Source organism: Cherax quadricarinatus, chromosome 1, assembly GCF_038502225.1.
Source record: "Cherax quadricarinatus isolate ZL_2023a chromosome 1, ASM3850222v1, whole genome shotgun sequence".
NCBI classification, from domain to species: Eukaryota; Metazoa; Arthropoda; class Malacostraca; order Decapoda; family Parastacidae; genus Cherax; species Cherax quadricarinatus.
In genome coordinates this window covers 95,797,622-95,811,146 of record NC_091292.1, presented here as the reverse complement: position 1 = coordinate 95,811,146, position 13,525 = coordinate 95,797,622, and the positions used below count along the sequence as shown (strand labels likewise).

General features: G+C 36.9%; 1 protein-coding gene across 4 annotated transcripts in view; it reads left to right on the top strand.

Moving 5' to 3' along the window:
- The window catches only part of LOC138852649 (ring-infected erythrocyte surface antigen-like), a 34,825-nt gene extending 21,782 nt beyond the window's left edge, over positions 1 to 13,043 (top strand). For 3 of the 4 annotated variants that reach the window (XM_070084745.1, XM_070084730.1, XM_070084738.1), the window contains one exon: positions 9,941 to 13,043. In XM_070084745.1, coding sequence (XP_069940846.1) covers positions 9,941 to 10,466 — 526 coding nt within the window. In that variant the 3' untranslated portion in view covers positions 10,467 to 13,043. The remainder of the gene's footprint in view (positions 1 to 9,940) is intronic. The other variant, XM_070084752.1, reaches the window with a different exon arrangement.
- Positions 13,044 to 13,525: the final 482 nt, after the last annotated feature.

Here is a 13,525-nt window from a genome sequence, read left to right as displayed (position 1 = left end):
ACCTACTGCCTCACGAACTTCCCCCACACTCACAACTGGCTCTTCCTCACTCCTACAAGATGTTATTCCTCCTTGCCCTATACACGAAATCACAGCTTCCCTATCTTCATCAACATTTAACAATTCCTCAAAATATTCCTTCCATCTTCCCAATACCTCTAACTCTCCATTTAATAACTCTCCTCTCCTATTTTTAACTGACAAATCCATTTGTTCTCTAGGCTTTCTTAACTTGTTAATCTCACTCCAAAACTTTTTCTTATTTTCAACAAAATTTGTTGATAACATCTCACCCACTCTCTCATTTGCTCTCTTTTTACATTGCTTCACCACTCTCTTAACCTCTCTCTTTTTCTCCATATACTCTTCCCTCCTTGCATCACTTCTACTTTGTAAAAACTTCTCATATGCTAACTTTTTCTCCCTTACTACTCTCTTTACATCATCATTCCACCAATCGCTCCTCTTCCCTCCTGCACCCACTTTCCTGTAACCACAAACTTCTGCTGAACACTCTAACACTACATTTTTAAACCTACCCCATACCTCTTCGACCCCATTGCCTATGCTCTCATTAGCCCATCTATCCTCCAATAGCTGTTTATATCTTACCCTAACTGCCTCCTCTTTTAGTTTATAAACCTTCACCTCTCTCTTCCCTGATGCTTCTATTCTCCTTGTATCCCATCTACCTTTTACTCTCAGTGTAGCTACAACTAGAAAGTGATCTGATATATCTGTGGCCCCTCTATAAACATGTACATCCTGAAGTCTACTCAACAGTCTTTTATCTACCAATACATAATCCAACAAACTACTGTCATTTCGCCCTACATCATATCGTGTATACTTATTTATCCTCTTTTTCTTAAAATATGTATTACCTATAACTAAACCCCTTTCTATACAAAGTTCAATCAAAGGGCTCCCATTATCATTTACACCTGGCACCCCAAACTTACCTACCACACCCTCTCTAAAAGTTTCTCCTACTTTAGCATTCAAGTCCCCTACCACAATTACTCTCTCACTTGGTTCAAAGGTTCCTATACATTCACTTAACATCTCCCAAAATCCCTCCAAACTGCCAATATCCCAAACCCCTCCTTTAGAGTGCAGGCATTGTACTTCCCATTTCCAGGACTCAAGTCCGGTTATATAAAATAACCGGTTTCCCTGAATCCCTTCACTAAATATTACCCTGCTCACACTCCAACAGCTCGTCAGGTCCCAAATACCATTTGTCTCCATTCAATCCTATCCAACACGCTCACGCACGCATTTTAAACACATTTTAACCCTTTGAGGGTCACCAGGCTCTCTTAGAGACTTGTTTTCAGGGTTGCCAAAATTAAAAAAAAAAAAACTATTTTTTCTTATGAAAAGATAGAGAATCTTTTCCCAATCATAATGACACCAAAAGTATGAAATTTGATGGAAAACTTACGGAATTATGCTCTCGCGAAGTTAGCAGTCTCGACGATGTTTACTCATCGGCGATTTTGCCCACTTTGAGCCCCATTTTCGGCCAATTCCAGTGTACTAGTCAACAAAAATCATAACTATTTTGCTAGAACTCCGTTTTTTCTATCGAATGAGTATGTACAAGAAACCACCCATTTACCGATTTCAATTATCTAATAAAGTAATCAGAATTTAGCAATTTTGCCAATTTCACACAAATTTCAAAAGATGCCAATTTCCAAATAGGGTCCAGAATAAACAAGAAAGACATTCCTGGCACTAAAATAACATTTCCTCTGTTCATTAGTCACATCCCCAGGCCCCTCTTACATTTCTTTTGCTTTCCACTTTGATTTTTTTATTCTCACAAAAAAAAAATAAGATTTACTGTTATGCAGACTACTGCATTAGTGTAGAAATGGTATAAATAATATCGGCGCACTTGTGAAAGAATATTAGACTCGCCAGTTGACGTGTATTGGATGCTTAGCATGATTTGTTTACCTTTGAACTTTGGTAAAAATCGAACATTTCTGCTACTTTGAGCTCAATTTCAAGGTACTTTTTATTGTAAAACCAGTCAAAATCATCTCAATTTCTGTAATATGTCTTCTATACAATGAGACCAGGAAAACTAGAATACAACAATAAATACCATACGAAAATACAGTGCAAAGTCGATGTTTTAAACCAAAAACACGGTCATTTTTTTTTTCTCATTACGCACTGTGTGCTGCAGGATTTTTTTTATACTGTGCGCACTGACCACATAGACCCATTCTTTCATATGTAGGCCTACCAGCTTTCTCTTGCTAGATTTGAGGGTGCTAGAATTTATGCGTACTAGTACGTCAAAAACCCTGGCTCGTAAGCCATACTAGTATGGCCAAAACACCGAAAGGGTTAAATATTTAGCTTTTGTATTTTTTCAGTTTTGTTTAAATGTTGTTAGGATTAAAAAAAATTAAGATTTATAGTATTAGCTTAAGTTTTCAAATTTGTTGAAATTATAGAAAATTACGTTTTTTTTGTCTTTATTTAAATAGCTAGATTCTTCCAGTTTTGTTTAAAGCTAACCAGTTTAGGAATTCTTGAGTTTTAAGACTTGTGGAGTTAATTTTTGGATTTTATTTAGAATTTATTAGGTTAATATGTTGTTCAGTTTATTTTAACCCTTTCACTATCTGTCACATAAATCCACATTCTTGATGCCAAAATCCCTTGCACAGCTCTACTTTTTGAGCTTGGCTCCCACAGATAAGCTGTGAGTGGTAAATTTTGGCCTAGATATGAGAGAATGGGTCTGTGCAGTGTGTGTGCACTATATAGAAAAAATCCTGTGCCATGCAGTGCACAATTGGAAAAGCAAAACTGACCTTGTTTGATTTTTAAAAGGGACTTTGAGGTGTTTTCTAGGCTGTTTCTTGGTATTTGATGGAATGGAATTTTTTTTTTTTTAACACGTTGGCCATCTCCCATGAAGGTAGGGTGACCCAAAAAAGAAACAAACACATTTACCATCATTCAACACTTTCACCATCATTCACACATAATTACCGTCTTTGCATAGGCGCTAAGATACGGCAGTTTAGATGTCATTCCAAATGGCCAATATCCCAAACCCCTCCTCCTTTAAAGTGCAGGCATTGTACTTCCCATCTCCAGGACTCAAGTTTGGCTAACTGGTTTCCATGAATCCCTTCATAAAATATTACACTGCTCACACTCCAACATTTCTTCGTCCCAAAAACCATTCGCTCCAATCTAATATGCTCACACATACCTGCTGCATGTCCAAGCCCCTTGAACACAAAACCCTCTTTTACTCCCTCCATTCCTAGGATGATCCCTACACTACAAATTAGAAGATATACTACTGAAATAGAGATGATTTTAGTTGGTTTCAGGACTGACAGTAGTGGAAATTTTCAATTTTTGCCAGATTTCCTAATGATGGGTAAGGACCTCCTACAACTTATCTGTTTTATTGGCTTTTACTAGATCTGGTTCAATTAGTGGGACTCGGTAAATATGATCAATCATTCCTGATTATATTTTATTATCCAAGAAATAGAGTAAATCTTTTCATCTTTTGCATGATGCTGCATTCAAAATAGAAGGTTAGTGTAATACAGGAGAGACATGGGGACCTGATTAATGAACAAAGGAAATGTTTTAATATATAGAATGCCTACAGTGTCTATTTTGTACTCTTTATTTTTAAATTGGAATTTTTCTCGATTGTGTAAAATTGCCAAATTACGTACTTCTTTGTACTTTATAAGGTAGTTCTGTTAGTTAAATGTGCTTAATCAAAAGAATAGAAGGTATATTAGAGAAAGACCTGAGACTCTGCTCAATTGGAGCATTGGAATTGTTGGAAAATGGGATTCACCGATTCTTAAATTGTCCCTAGACTGCTAACCTTGCGCCTTCAGTATTCCATAAGAAAAATATTACCATTGCAGGTTTTTCAGGGGTTTGGACAGTGAAAGGGTTAATGTATAAAAGACTATAGAAACGCTTATGTTTTCAAGTAAAAACACTAAATTTAGTGTTACTTTAAAAAAAAAAAAAGTGCATAATTACCAGTGAAAATAAAAAGCTAAAAGTATAGCTTGCCAAAATTGTAATGTCTGTCATCATGGGCCATTTTATCCGACTTCAGTACATCATAAATTAGTAAGTTTTAAGTATAGTATATCTTTCTCTCTTGTACTCTAGGAAGTACAAATTGAGGGATTTTAGGCAGTGAATTGGAATGGCAGTAAAAGTTCTCTGCACATTCTTGATGTGCAGTTTTATCTACATTAACCCTTAAACTGTCCAAACGTAGATCTTCGTTCACGTGCATAGCGCTCCGACCTTGATTTTCCCTGTTTGAAAGCATGTAAAAAAAAGTAGATCTAAGTTCGGAACATCCCCCCCCCCCCCCCCCCGCACATGGATGTAGATCTACGTTTGGACAGTTTAAGGGTTAGACCCTCCAAGAGGGGCACCTTGATGCTGGTGAAGGGCTCTTGAATCGAAGCTACGCTACCCTTCCTTGGATTGAATCTGGTTACTACCCTTTACACAGGTGCTGTATGACCCCAACAGGTTTAGTGCTAACCCATGAATATAGTATGTACCTGCCTTAATTGAGTCATTTGTGTACAGCAGTATTGTATTCCAGTTTAGTGAGTACTTTACCTTGAAGAAAATCAAAAGTGCTCTTTTGCAGAAATTAAGTCTGGATCACTTAATGTGACATTTTGAGTAGTTCATATTCAATCTACTGTATTTTATCCCTATTTGCCCTTAATTACACCATGAGCAACTGTGGCCATTCTCAGGACTCCTTCCTTCAAGGTCCAGGAACTTGGAGGTAACTAAAGTATTATATTTAGAATTTAGAATAAATCTAATCTTGGCATTCTGTTTTATTAGCTGATACAGTATGTTACTGTTATCCTTAACTGGTATACAGTACAGTAATTCTAAATTTAATATTTTTTAATATTCTTGATCAAAAGTAAATACAGTGGAACCACGGTTTTTGTCTTTAATCCGTTCCAGAAGGTCGGCCAAAAATTGATTTCTATGAAAATTGAAGTAATATTTCCCATAAGAAATAATGTAAATCCAATTCATTTCAGACACCCAAAAAATATTAACAAAAAATACATTTTATAGAAAATAACTATAGTTTTACATACAGAAAACTATGAGAAATAAATATAAATGACTAATGAAGTTGATAAATGAACATTTAACATCACTTTTACCTTTATTGAAGACTCTTGTTGGCATATGGAAGACAGCGAGGAGGTGGGAGGGAGGAGAGGTTATTGTTTGGAAGGGTAATCCTCTTCCATAAGGGCTTCAGGTGTCAAAGCCCTATCTGGGGTTACTTCCCTTTGTCTTTTACTGGCACTAGGTCCAGCTTGAGTCACTGGACCCCTGTCGTACAAAAAAAATCCGTCCAGAGAGGCCTGTTTCTGGCGTCACTTTAAGATTTGCCTAAAATAGGACACGGCATTGTCATTGAACATGTTGCTGACACAGATTGGAACAGCTTTGTTAGGGTGATATTTTTCCACAAAACTTTGCACCTCGCTCCACTTTGCACAAATGTCCTTAATCGCTGAAGACAGCACATTCTTCCCTCTTTCTTCCTCCTCCTCTGAAGCAATTTCCTCAGCTAAGGTCTGTTGCTGTTCCAGATGAAGGTCTTGCAGCTCTTCCCTGTGGTCATCCACCAACTCTTCCACATCCTGGCCACTCACCTCCAACCCCATGGACTTCCCCAAAGACACAATAGATTCCACAACAGGAGTAGGGTCATCAGGGTCAGCCTCAAACCCTTCAAAATCCTTCTGGAGGACACATTCTGGCCACAGTTTTCTTGAGGAAGAGTTAATCATCCTGGAAGTCACTCCCTGCCAAGTCTTATCTATAAGGCTTATGTAGTTGAGGATATTGAAGTGATTTCTCCAGAACTCTCTTACATCAAATCAAATCAAGTTTATTCTCCATAAAGTTTACAATGTGGGATTTACATATTATAGGATATTGTGTGGTTTACATATTATATAAAACTAATTAGAGAGGGCCACTATCACACCTAGCATGACTAGGCATTTCGGGCAGACTAAGATTAATTCAAAACTCAATATTGGTACAGATTAAGGAGCATATTGATATTAAGGCTAAGTAATTGCATTACAGTTCATAAATTTAGCAATGTGAATGGTTTTGTTTTGGTACAATACATAGTTTCTATTGAAGCTCCTATATTGGAGTATCACAGGCAAACTTATGACTAGTTAAGATTCATTAGGTAATAGTTGTATTACGTATTTCTATGTTTATAGTCAATTGAGTGAGCGTAGGTGTGAAATGTGGGGAATCGCAGATATCGAGGGAAAGTCTAGGTTGCTTTTTGTGTGTGTATGATACAAGAGAATAGGTGGTTTTCATGTAGTTAGCTGATTTGGGGTGTGTCAGGGAGATAAGATGCTTTCTAACGGTAGTTTTGAAAGTGATGAATGCTTCTGCAGTTCTAAAGTTTCCAGGTAGGGTGTTCCAGATTTTAAGTCCTGTTATGTACATTGAATTTTTGGATAGGTTTAGCCAGACACAGGGAATGTCATAGAGATGCTTGTGTCTGGTGTTATGCCTGTGGGTCCTGTCACAACTATCAAGAAAGTGTTTTAGGTCAGGGTTAATGTTGGAATTTAAGGTTATGTAAATGTAGGTTGCACAGTAGTAAGTGTGGATGTTCTGAACAGTGAGTAAGTTTAGATCTATGAAGAGTGGGGGTTAATTCAGTGTCCGAGGTCACTTCAAAGCACCTTTGAAACAATGCTTTGGTATAGAGTTTTTTGAAGTTTGAAATGACCTGCTGGTCCATGGGCTGAATGAGAGGAGTGGTATTAGGGGGCAAGAACTTCACTGTGATGAAGCTAAACTTCCCCAATAATTGGTCTTCCAAGTCTGGAGGATGAGCAGGAGCATTGTCCATTACCAGGAGGCACTTGAGTGGCAATTTATTTTCCAGGAGGTATTTCTTCACTCTCAGGCCCACTCAGTGAAAATTTGCCTCATGACCCATTCCTTATTGTTAGCCTTCCACATCATACATAATTTACTCTTGATATTTTTCCTGAACACTGGGATTTTCTAGCGGCCAGCAGTAACAGCTTGGTTGATCAGACCCTGATCCACCATGAGGCCTGGTCTCAGACCGAGCCTGGGGGCATTGATCCCCGAAACCCTCTCCAGGTAAACTTCAGGTCTCCAGATACACTAGTAAAGGCATCACTTTGAAATCCCAACTAACATTACCACAAAACAAAAGAGTTAGCCTATCCTTCATAGGCTTGTGTCCTGGCAGTGCCTTTTCCTCCTGTGTGACGTAGGTCCTCTTTGGCATTTTCTTCCAAAAGAGGCCTGTTTCGTCACAGTTGAACACTTGTTGGGGGAGGAATCTTTCAGCCTCTACTTACTCCTTGAATTCATCAAAGAATTCTTCGGCCCCATGTTTGTCCGAACTTGCAGCCTCGCCACGCCTTACTACACTGTGTATGTCACTTCGCTTCTTGAATCTGTTGAACCAGCCTTTGCTGACCTTAAATTCACTAACAGCAGCACTCATTCCAGGCATTTTCTTTACAAGATCCGCATGCAACTGCCTTGCCTTTTCGCAGATTATTGCCTCAAAACACTATCTCCCGCTAACTGTTTTTGGTTGATCCACACCAACAACCACTTCTGAACATCTTCGATTGTTTGCAGTCTCTGTTTCGTTAGCAGATTTACCCCTTTCGCAACATCAGCTTCCTTGATTTCTTTTTTCTTCCCCAGGATGGAACTGATCGTTGATTTGGACTTCCCATACATCCTGGCTGGCGAGTTCCGCCGCATGAACGCTACGAGTTCTTTCTTGAATTTTATCGTGTTTCTCACCTTCTTTACGAAAGGGCTGGCACCTGGAACTTTCTTTGGCTCAATGATGGCTTATTTAGCAGTCGTAAGCACAAAAAAAAATGGATTATTACAAAATGTTTCAGATGAAAGCACAGAGTAATGCTCACTGAACGAGTAAGGTAGACTGAGTCACAAATGTATAAGTGGCCGCGTCCCGCGGGTAGGTGGACGCATCTCATATGGACAATTTCTGAGCTGATGTATGAAAACGGGGAAAATTCACCGGAAAAAATGGTCGAAAACTGAAGTGTACGATAACCGGACCGGATGAAAACTGGGGTTCCACTGTAAATTTTAATGTACACTTTAGCAGTAATCTAAGGATTTTATTTTGCCTGATTTGTTTAAGTGGCATCTTGATTATCCAAATCTGTCTTGGTGTGCCTGTTGTAATTTTGGCCCAATTAATATTTATTCAAATTTATTTGGGTACATTTTTATTAAATAGTTTAAGGCTTAATTTATTTACCAATTTGGCCTCCAAATTACATTACATAGTTGGCATCTTTTGATTTCCTACAACTAATTACTTAAAATTTCTTAATGAAATACAGTATCAGTGTTCCACATACATGTATATTAGTACTGTACTCAAAATTATCAGACTGGAAATTTATATGTAGGAAATTCTCTTTATTAACACACAGGCCTTTCCCACCAAGGCAGGATGACCCTAAAAAGAAGAAACAGTTTCATCATCATCATTCACTCCATCACTGTCTTGCCAGAGGCATGCCAATCTACAGTTCAAAAACTGCAACATTTCACAGATGAAGCATACTCAGGGCACTGTACTATATAGATTTTACATTTTCAACTATTAAACTACATTTTGTACAGTACAGTGGACCCCCGGTTAACGATATTTTTTCACTCCATAAGTATGTTCAGGTGCCAGTACTGACCGAATTTGTTCCCATAAGGAATATTGTGAAGTAGATTAGTCCATTTCAGACCCCCAAACATACACGTACAAACGCACTTACATAAATACACTTACATAATTGGTCGCATTCGGAGGTAATCGTTATGCGGGGGTCCACTGTATTATGTTTCACATTTTTTGACAATACTACACTGCATTTTCCTCAACATCACACTACATTTTCCACAATATTAATATGGCAGTAACAATAGGGGAGGGGGATGAGGAAAAAGTATATGGAACAACTAGTGATTCCTCCTTAATGATTTTTGAGGCAAGCTGTAATAAGATACCTCCCTAGATCTCCAAAATTTGATTAAAGCATGTGGAATAGAATATTTTCTATCTTCCATGCATTTATCTTTATAGATTGAATGACTGATGCTTTAATTGAAATTTAATTCCTTGATATCTTTTTTTTTTTTTTTTTTTTTTTTTTTTTTTTACACTGGCCACTTCGACCAGAAAAAACACTTTCACTATTACTCAATCCACCATTTTGCCAGAGGCATGCCAACACTACAGCTCAGCTGCTTCTTCAAACTGTAATATCCCCACCTCTCCTTTAGTGTGCAGACACTGTACTTCCCACCTCCAGGACTCTAGTCCGGCTAACCAGTATCCCTGAATCCCTCCATAAATGTTACCTTGCTCTCACACCAATAACACAAATCATAAAATCCACTTGCCTCCACTCCTGTCACATTCATGCATGCCTGTTGAATGTCCAAGTGCCCCCCCACTCCCCAAATAATAATAATGATAATAGTTAAAAAAAAAAAAGTGCACATGATGCAATTTTTGTGAAAGGCCCACAGTTTGAACAGCATTTTTCAGACTTCTATTGGCCTGCAGTCCAAGCCTGAAATTAAAGTTAAAGCTGGGATAACTTAAAATATTCTTATTTTAGGTGGATTCTGTCTGGATGCGAGAGAAATGTCTTGTATATTTTTATCAATCAGTATGCTAGACTAATTAAATTTGGCTTTCTTTTTGAATGTTTTATTAAAAAATAATTCAGTGTCTTATGATATATTATTTTCTATCTTTAACATTTGATGTGTAATATTTATTTTGCAGGTGTCACATATTCTCCAACTTATTACAAGAATTAATGGAAGGGTTCAATCCATCTCCTGTGCACATAACAAACATGGGAGAGGATGACGACAATGATGATAGTGTTGATGGTGATGCAGACAATGACAGCAATGAATCAGAGGAAATTCAAGAAGCTGATGCTCAGGAAGAAAGTTTTAATGAAGAAGGTAACCCAGTGTTTTCTCCTGCTAATATTCAGTCTTTGTTCGGAGATTCTGAAGATGACAATGGTGATAATGAAAGTACTAATGAACAAGAAAATACCAGTAATACATTTCCTGTTATTCCTATTCAAGCTGCCTTTAATATGAGTGATAATGAAGAGAATGATGGAGATGAGGAAGAGGAGGACGAACGATGGCACTCGGCAAGTGATGATATAAATGTCGTCTGTTGGGCTAATCGTGAAAGCATGCCAATGGCTGATGTTAATGAAATGGAAGATACTACTCCAGATATATATGACTGGCATATTATCTCCTCAGAAAACTTCTTGGATGACTAAATTATTGTATAAAAAAGTCATACATGAATCAGTAGCCAGTTATTACTTGTGTTAATATGTTATCAGTATACACATCAACTCAGCCCATTATAAAAGATTCTTGAGTTTCCACTCTATTTCTGGAAGTTTGGTTATATGCAATGTTTTATTTTGAAAGCAAGAGAACCTTTTCATGGTGAGTGATTGCAACTGTCTCTCTCTCTCTCTCTCTCCAATGTTAGCAAAGGCTGTGAGGTTTCAGGCCAATATGTTTTGGAAATTTTGGTCAACAGAAACATGAAGTCTAATACCATGTGAAGGTAGTATTACAGTTAGTATTATTTTTATGTTAGGAACTTAAAACCTTTCAGAACATTTGAAAACAAAGAGTTTTAGGATATTAACCCTTTGACTGTCGCGGCCGTATATATACGTCTTACGAGGTACCGTGTTTGACGTATATATACTCATAAATTCTAGCGGCTTCAAATCAAGCAGGAGAAAGCTGGTAGGCCCACATGTGAGAGAATGGGTCTGTGTGGCCAGTGTGCACCATATAAAAAAAAATCCTGGAGCACGCAGTGCATAATGAGAAAAAAAAACTTCGGCCGTTTTTTTTTTAATTAAAATGCCGACTTTGTGGTCTATTTTCGTATAGTATTTATGGTTGTATTCTCTTTTTCTTGGTCTCATTTGATAGAATGGAAAACATATTATAGAAATAAAGGTGATTTTGATTGATTTTACTATAAATAGAACCTAGAAATGGAGCTCAAAGTAGGGGAAATGTTTGATTTTTGCCAATGTTCAAAAGTAAACAAATGATGCCATTGTCCAATAAATGTCCAACTAGCCATTCTAATATGCAGTCATGAATGGGTTGATGTTATTTATACAATTATTACAGTATTGCAGTAGTCTGCATAATAGTAAGTCTTCTATGTTTTGTTTGAATAAAAATTCAAAATAGAAAGCAAGAGTAATATCAGAGGGGCCTGGAGACATGACTGATGAGCAAAGAAAATGTTATTTTAGAGCCAGGAATATCTGCATTGTTCATTCTGGACCTTATTTTGAAATTGTCATATTTTTTAGTTTTCGTGAAATTGGCCAAATTGCAAATTTCTGACCACATTATTAGGTAGTTAAAATCGGTAAATGGGCAGTTTCTTGTACTCAATCGATAGAAAAAATGGAGTTCTAAAGAAATAGCTATGAGTTTGGGCGACTGGAACAATGGAATTAGCCGAAAATAGGGCTCATAGTGGGCGAAATCGCCGATTTCTAAACAGCGCCGAGGTTGCTAACTTCGCGAGAGCATAATTCCGTCAGTTTTCCATCAAATTCAGTTTTTTTTGGTGTCATTACAATGAGGAAAAGATTCTCTATCATTTCATAAGAAAAAAAAATTTTTTTTTTTTTTTTTTAAATTTTGCGACACCAGGAGACACCTCAGGATTGGGGGTTGCGACAGTCAAAGGGTTAAATGCCTCAAATGCTCATGCAATTAAAAATCTTTTATAGAATTTACCAACAGCATTTAAACTCATTGTGAACATAGAACCATTGATAAATTCGAAATGAAAATCGGTGAGTTTATTCGTTTAAAGAAATACAGATGCACTTTCTTGTGGTTTTTATAAAATTTGTGCTAAACATCTGTACTTGGACAACAGTGTTTAACTACAAACAGTGCGAAAAGTGTTTTGCTGTCTTAAATGTGTTAAGCTTATGTAAAATTGAACAATATTACTTGGAAACAGCAGCAAAATGAATTGAGCCTTTGTGATATTCACAGATATGTGCAGTGACACTGTTCACACTGCATTTGAAAGTGAGTGAGTTTTCATAATTTTGTGGCCTATATGGAATTTTTAAAAGGTTTCTTTTAATTTTACAGCTGCCTGTAATGAACAGGTAGAAAAGTCCCTAGGTATGTGATATTTGTTTTGTTTTTAATGCACAAGATAGACAAATTATTCGAAACTGATATTAATGTAGTCATTGCACAAAGCAAAAAAAAACTTCTGTTCAGGAAAACATAAAGATCCAGTACCATGGATGGAGCAGTACACAACCCACAAATTGGAGATGAAACTAGACAATATTTTGGCGAGAACTAAAACTTTTTTTTTCCGAATTGTGGGTTGTGGAATCATTAGTGACCTTGAGAATGATTGGTATTTAAATATATGAAGCACAACCTAAATGTAGTATTCAGCAGCTGTCACTACATGAATCTTTAGCTAACTTTTATCATTGTTAATTATAATGTGGCCTACAAAAATGATCTCATGAAATGTTGATATAAATATATACACTGTATACATCCATAGTTCAGTTAGCATTTTTATTACTGCATCAGTGACATTGGTTTAATTATTGTCAGTGTTAAATTGTTGATATATGTATGTATGTATGTATGTATGTAAAGGAGGAATGTTGTTCTTCCCAGAATGGTGCCTTACATGTAATTTGTAAATATACATGTAAATTATTGCTAGAATGTATAAATCGTGAACACTAGGCTTAATCAATGTACAGGCAATTTTTCTAACCTTCATACAGTTGTTAATACTACAGTATTATATTGTTTTTGTTTATTGTGTTATTAACCTATTGACAGTTTTTCTGTCACAAATTATTTTAGGAAAATCTCATCACTGGAGTATCCACAGAAAGCAAATATTACCAATTGGTGTACTATATTTGTGTATGCTTTGTATCTATGTATCTTTATCTATTTCTTTATCCTGCTTCCCTCACGTCTACCTCATCCAGCCCTCCCTTCTCTCTCGCTCTTGATCCATCGAAGAGGATAAAAAGTGTAGTGCCAAGGAACTCAGTTTATGCACATCTTTCAGATGTCACTTGCTATATTCCTTAGTATCTCTCTCTCTCTCTCTCTCTTTTTCTTTCTCTCTCTCTCTTGTTGTTGTTGTAGTCTAACTTAAAGTGCATTGCAAGGTCTTCAAAGCTTTGAGCATCCCATCATTCAACTCCAGTTGTCACCTCTTCTAAAGATAGTCTCTTATGGGGTCTTGGTCCAAGGCAATGAACTTGCAAGTTCTGCACATTGC